The sequence below is a fragment of the Gobio gobio genome (genome assembly GCF_949357685.1).
Source record: "Gobio gobio genome assembly, chromosome: 1".
NCBI lineage: Eukaryota > Metazoa > Chordata > Actinopteri > Cypriniformes > Gobionidae > Gobio > Gobio gobio.
In genome coordinates, this window is record NC_137097.1 from 79,804,012 (window position 1) to 79,810,881 (window position 6,870).

At 41.3% G+C, this 6,870-nt stretch overlaps 1 protein-coding gene across 1 annotated transcript; it reads left to right on the forward strand.

Annotated features, from left to right (window-relative positions):
- The first annotated feature begins 1,719 nt into the window (after nt 1-1,719).
- On the forward strand, nt 1,720-3,514 carry LOC307129020 (DNA-directed RNA polymerases I, II, and III subunit RPABC2). Its single transcript, XM_079821132.1, has 5 exons — nt 1,720-2,162; nt 2,426-2,495; nt 2,840-2,970; nt 3,060-3,131; nt 3,250-3,514. Exons 1-5 carry the CDS (start codon nt 2,143-2,145, stop codon nt 3,338-3,340), a joined length of 384 nt encoding a protein of 127 aa, XP_079677258.1. The 5' UTR covers nt 1,720-2,142; the 3' UTR covers nt 3,341-3,514.
- Nucleotides 3,515-6,870: the final 3,356 nt, after the last annotated feature.

The window sequence follows — 6,870 nt, forward strand, 5'->3', positions numbered from 1 at the left end:
TTTTAATGCAAAATACGTTTGCAGCAGCATTTTAGATGTATGACCAAACTATTAATACTGAGATGACATCATCAGCAAATTCTACTGCGTCAACTTTTTTAATCATACAATTTAATTCTAGTTTATTAGTTAAACTCTAAGTCATTAAACCACTATCATGTGAAATCGAGATCCTGATTCGACACAAAATATTTGGAAAATAACTTTATATTTAAGACATGACTTAAATGCCTTAATATTCAGTAAATCTGGCTGTTTATGGTATCAAATGAGCTGAGGCCTATTGCACAAAACTAGGATAAGGGATTAAGCCGGGATATCTTGGTGATCCTGGCTCAATTTATCTGTGATCCGGTTGCACTAAAGCTGGATAGGGTGGCAGTTGGATGTTATGGTATAAATTACCATGGCGATTTATTCTGTGGAGCTAGCCTGCTCCAGACCAGGCTAAAGTCCAGGATCTATTTAATCTCATCCCTTATGTCAGTCAGCAGTCACCACTAACGGAAACCAATAGTTATTCCACTGCCCACTATACATTATCACATATAACTAGACCCACTGTCATTATTTAAACGTTTGTGGTCATAATTTATCCAAAATGATTGAAATTATGATTTTTAGATGATGTTGCTATCATTAGATAATTTACGGTTTCCCATAGACTATAAGGCTATATATAAAAATGATAGAATATTAGGGCCACAGAGGAAAAAAAAGAAAAGTCACAGACTTCGAAAAATTAAGTCATAATATTGGAACCCGTTGTTTTAGAGGAAGACGGTTGTTAAAATGACAGCTGTGGGGCATTTCGTGGAATTGTTCTTCAGTATGGTTTCACAAACAAGGACATACTTAATCTTTTGGCACATCAGCGTCACATTGTCATAAGTATCAGGACTGTAAAAAGAATATGCATCTTTTCCGCAGAAAGAACCAGCCTCATAAATGTATGACTTTTTCTTTCTTCCTCAGTGTGGCCCTAATACTCGGTCGTATAAAATACACATTCCATATAAATATAAAAACACAAAGTGTAACATTAGGTTCCTTTATTGAATAAGGATAAAACAAAGCAGGTAAACCATCAGCTCCTTTCGAAACTGAAGTCACACAGTGACTCAACAATACAACAAAAGGATTATACAACAAAAGGATAAATACACATTCAAAGATAGAGATTATATATATATATATATATATATATATATATATATATATATCACACCCTGCTTGTCTGCACACTGAAATAAATGCAGGACAAATCCATACACATCAACTGAACAGACAAATGAATGGAAGCAGTAGCCTCCCTGCAAGCTTGTAGGCTATTACACACAGTATACAGCACAAACATCATAAGAGGCCAAAAAAAAAAAAAAAAAAAAAAAAAATATCGGTGGACAGCATAAGAAGCAGAGTAGCCTACAACGGCTAAGATTAAACTGTAGCTACTACTGAGCGTAGTAATTAAGCCTTTGATAATAATTTATCAAAGCCTTATACAGTGTGATGGGGTTACTTTACACAATTTCACTCATATCTGTTGTCCATTTCAATTAAAAGTTAAACTGTTTCATAATCACTGTACAACTGCATTTTTGGAGATGTGGCGGTGTTGCCTTTCTTCTTAATTATGTATTTTACCTCCTCGTATGCCTCCAACCTCCAACGGGGAAAAGTACGCCGCTCTAGTTGCCATGGTGAATCAGTGAATCTGTGATCGGCGGCGGGTCTATTTGAGTGAGCCGTGAGCGCGCACCTATCCAAGATTGGTTTAACCTGGCTTGATGAATCCGTGTCTGCTCATCCTGGCTTGGTCTTTGTGCAACCAATTAAGCCTGGATGCACTTGTTTTGGCTTCATTGAGCTCAGCTCAGTCATTTATCCTGGATGTCTTAATTCTACTTTTGTGCAACGGGCCTCTGTTTAACTGTTCAGCTTGTTGTTGTTTTTGCGCGTTTGGGGAACGTCGGTGTTGTGGCGCTGGTGTTTCTGTACGGACGCGAGAACTGCAGCACCGCCGGAAGTTCGTTCCACGCTTCGAGTCGTCCCGCAGTCAGTCGCGCGACGCATTAATAAACTGAAATTAGCGGAGAAATTAACAATTAAATCGTTTTTACGACACACAAGACACTAATAATGTCTGACAACGAAGACAAGTGAGTTCCGCACGCGTCTGGTACAGTTGTGTTGAGATGTTTACTGTCGTTTAAAGTTTGTTAGTGTGAACACAACACGATGAGACCATTATTTCATCTCTAGTTTATCTGTTTTAAAACTTATAAAGTATGACTGTGAGCTATTAGATAACAAGTCTACATGGTGGTTTAGTAAAGCTTTAGTTTAGAGTCTAGTTCTCATCGTGAGCTGTGTGTGTGTTTATTGACTCCAGTGTTTGTTTGTGTGTTTGTTTTTTGATCAGTTTTGATGACGGAGATTTCGATGATGTTGAAGATGAAGAGCCTCTGGATGATCTGGAGAATGTGGAAGATGTAAGATCACACTGGTTTATTATGTTCATATTCTCACTGGTGTTTCTTGACAAAATATGACACTTCATGTAGTCTAAGATCAGTTTTCGACTGATATTTCATGCCAAAATCTAAAGAAATTAGTGTTTTTATGCGTTGTTTCCACGAATTAAGTACAGTAGTACAGTAATGTTAAACAATTATTGATCAGACTTTGTTTGATTGTCATTGTTGTATTAAAGTACATTATCACTAGTTATTTTGGCTCATAATCTCAGTTGAAGTGCATCAGTTCCTGTGTGTGTGTGTGTGTGTTTGTTTCTCATCTGTCGTGTTGATGTGTGTGTGTGTGTGTGTGTGTCCAGGAGGATCAGGAGAACGTCCAGATCCTGCCGGCGGGTGAAGGACAGCAGGCCAATCAGAAGAGAATCACCACACCTTACATGACCAAATACGAGCGCGCACGAGTGCTGGGAACACGAGCGCTGCAGATCGCGTGAGTGACCTCTGACCCCTGTATCAATGCCGCTTTAGAGCCGAGATGTGCTGCGTCAATGATCAGTGACATCACTTCCTGTGTGACAGGATGTGTGCGCCGGTGATGGTGGAGCTGGAAGGAGAGACGGATCCGCTGCAGATCGCCATGAAAGAGCTCAAGTATGACAACACTCGTTTATTGAGATCAGCCGCTGCTTTATATAATACACACATAAAACTGTCTAACAATATTGGACCCCATTGACTTCCACTGTATGGATGTTTTACTGTCCGCCAGGAGCAGGAAGATCCCCATCATCATCCGCCGGTATCTGCCCGATGGCAGTTATGAGGACTGGGGCTGTGATGAGCTCATCATCACCGACTGATCACATGACCATCGCTCTCAGATGTGTGTGTGTGTGTGTGTGTGTGTGTGTGTGTACAGGACTCGTGTGTGTCCACATGAGGGCAGCACAAACACAGACTTCACTCTCATGCTCTTTATTTAATGTTCATTTGTTTTATTCATGCGAGATTAAACCGTTTTGTAGTAAATGACACTGTGTGTTTCTGTGTTGTTGTGATACTGATTCACACTCAATGGTTTAATAGGTTATAGTGGAAGCTAAGGTTTATAAATTATTAAATACATGACTGAATAATCCATGATATAAATGAAATAATTGTGTTCTTGTACAACGGGATGGTTTATTTGCAGAATGATTTCTGTTTTTGTTTCTTAATAATACCAATAAAGTGGGCGAAAGCTATAAAAAGTACCAAATGGAGGAAATTTCGATTACAGTGACGGTAATGTTTCATATTGTTGAATGTGGGAATAATAATATTCAGCTTGGCCGAACGGTTGATAAAGTTCGCGCGCTGAAAAGAAAATGGCGGGATTTCATTCAAATCATCAGTTTCGCTGTGATCTGAAGGTAAATATTCATTATTTGCGTTATAAGTGTGTGAAACAACAGTCTGAGGTGAATCTTGTGGTTGGTTTCTAACACGGGATTAAAAAAACGCAATTGCGACGTTATATCTCACAGTTCTGAGAAAAAATACTCCCACTTTGAGGAGAAACTTGCAATTGTGAGGGAGAAAAGTCCGAATTGTGTAAGAAGTCGTATTTATCTTGTATTATTATTATTCCGCTGTGGAAACAACAGATGGATGAACTTCAAATGATGTCATTGATGTGGGCGGAGTCTAACGTGCATAAACCATGTCCGTGTTCAGAATGCACTAATTTCATGATGTTGCCATTTTTTTAAAATAAATGAAGAATAAGTATACAATATCCAACAGAAGCTATTTCAAGCTGCATGTTATATTATTGTCTCATCACCACATTATGTTGTGTGTTTAATTTAGCCTGTGATTTTATATTTAGAATACAATCAAGTCTAAAAAAAAAGTGGTTCAAATGAATGTTGGGCCCTGTCTCAAATGCAACCCTGCTTTATTTACTCAGTGTGCAAGCTTTTTAAAGGATACTCTAGTCTAGTGAACTTTGTTTTCAAGGAAAGCTAGGCCTTTATTAGCCGCCTGGAGCCACAAGGACTAATTTCATGATGGATCAATGCACTTTTTTGGGCACTATTCACTCCAGTAGGCTATATAGTGGCGCAGGTATGACGTCACTTTGTAGGCCAACCGGCGGTTAGCATCGCACTGGTTCCCTCGAGAAAAACCAATAGGATTTTCCCATAAGCTTTTGGATTATAGCAAAAAACAAGCTCTGTGATCAACACAAGTTTATGACACTTGCACGTTTTGTCCATCAAGATAATTATCACAGATGAACACAACTTTTATGAATTTTGAAGACTAAATGCAGTCGCCAGAATTAAAAAGCTAAAGGTAGGCTATAAACAGACTACACCATGGTCCCACGACTTCAACATCACTAAGCTTCTGACAACTCTTTCTGTCAAGTCACAGTGTTAAACAGGAAAATAATGCAACAGAATTTGATTGGGCCGTACAGCCGCTCTGGAGGAAACGGTGATGTCATCAGCTCAGTTCAATTATCATACAGTGACAATGTGGGCAGCTTGGTAATTTAGATCAGGGGTTTTCAAACTTTATGATGCCATGGACCCCCAAATACGATAAACCTTTTATGGGGGACCCCGTTCCTAAAATCCTTCTATATATGTGACCCTGGACCACAAAACATGGGTCAATTTTTTAAAATAAAGATTTATATATATATATCTTCATGGAACATGATCTTTACTTAATATATGGATTTTTGGCATAAAAGAAAAATGTATAATTTTGACCCATACTGTATTGTTGGCTATTGCCACAAATATACCCGTTAGACTTATGACTGGTTTTGTGCTCCAGGGTCACATTGTTTTATGTATGAAAAAAAACATATAAATTGTTGGATAAATAGTATGACATTATAAATACAACATATTGTTTCAAATTAAATTGTCTATACTTAATATTGGATGTAAAAACCTGAAGATGAATAAAAAAATATTTGTATAAGCAACTTTCACAATAAATGTATGTAAGCAGCTCTCGTACTGCATTAGGAATACTGCCAGTGAGCGAGATAAAGGGGACTAAAGTGAGGAAAACTCACTAAAGATACAAAGCAAACATACACAGTTATAATGTTCAGTAAACTTTAACCATTTTTTGCTTTGTCTTTTTATTATTGTCTGGGGACCCCTTAGAACCCCGGACCCCAGTTTGAAAACCCCTGATTTAGATCATTAAAGTGTCCCAATATTTAGTGTTTCAGTTTTAATCTAAAACATTTTCCCAGATCGTTTGAGTTAGACTAGTTTGAAAGAGCACAATTATGAGCATAATGAGGCTGTAAAGGCTCCTGTTAGTGTGTGGGATATATTAGGCAGCAAGTGAACATTTTGTCCTCAGGGTTGACGTGTTAGAAGCAGGAAAAATGGGCAAGCGTAAGAATTTGAGCGAGTTTGACAAGGGCCAGATTGTGACGGCTAGACGACTGGGTTAGAACATCTCCAAAACTGAGGCTCTTGTGGGGTGAAGGACCAGTGGAGAACCGGCCACAGGGTCATGAAGGACCAGTGGAGAACCGGCCACAGGGTCATGAAGGACCAGTGGAGAACCGGCCACAGGGTCATGAAGGACCAGTGGAGAACCGGCCACAGGGTCATGAAGGACCAGTGGAGAACCGGCCACAGGGTCATGGAGGACCAGTGAAGAACCGGCCACAGGGTCATGAAGGACCAGTGGAGAACCGGCCACAGGGTCATGAAGGACCAGTGGAGAACCGGCCACAGGGTCATGGAGGACCAGTGGAGAACCGGCCACAGGGTCATGGTGGACCAGTGGAGAACCGGCCACAGGGTCATGAAGGACCAGTGGAGAACCGGCCACAGGGTCATGAAGGACCAGTGGAGAACCGGCCACAGGGTCATGGAGGACCAGTGGAGAACCGGCCACAGGGTCATGAAGGACCAGTGGAGAACCGGCCACAGGGTCATGAAGGACCAGTGGAGAACCGGCCACAGGGTCATGAAGGACCAGTGGAGAACCGGCCACAGGGTCATGGAGGACCAGTGGAGAACCGGCCACAGGGTCATGAAGGACCAGTGGAGAACCGGCCACAGGGTCATGAAGGACCAGTGGAGAACCGGCCACAGGGTCATGGTGGACCAGTGGAGAACCGGCCACAGGGTCATGAAGGACCAGTGGAGAACCGGCCACAGGGTCATGAAGGACCAGTGGAGAACCGGCCACAGGGTCATGAAGGACCAGTGGAGAACCGGCCACAGGGTCATGAAGGACCAGTGGAGAACCGGCCACAGGGTTATGGAGGACCAGTGGAGAACCGGCCACAGGGTTATGGAGGACCAGTGGAGAACCGGCCACAGGGTTATGGAGGACCAGTGGAGAACCGGCCACAGGG

What these genes read in the sequence shown, in the direction of transcription:
- LOC307129020 (XM_079821132.1), top strand. Translation starts at nt 2,143, where the DNA reads ATGTCTGACAACGAAGACAA. An exon ending in ACACGAGCGCTGCAGATCGC is followed by an intron (nt 2,971 to 3,059) that starts GTGAGTGACCTC and finishes CCTGTGTGACAG; the next exon opens with GATGTGTGCGCCGGTGATGG. An exon ending in ATCGCCATGAAAGAGCTCAA is followed by an intron (nt 3,132 to 3,249) that starts GTATGACAACAC and finishes ACTGTCCGCCAG; the next exon opens with GAGCAGGAAGATCCCCATCA.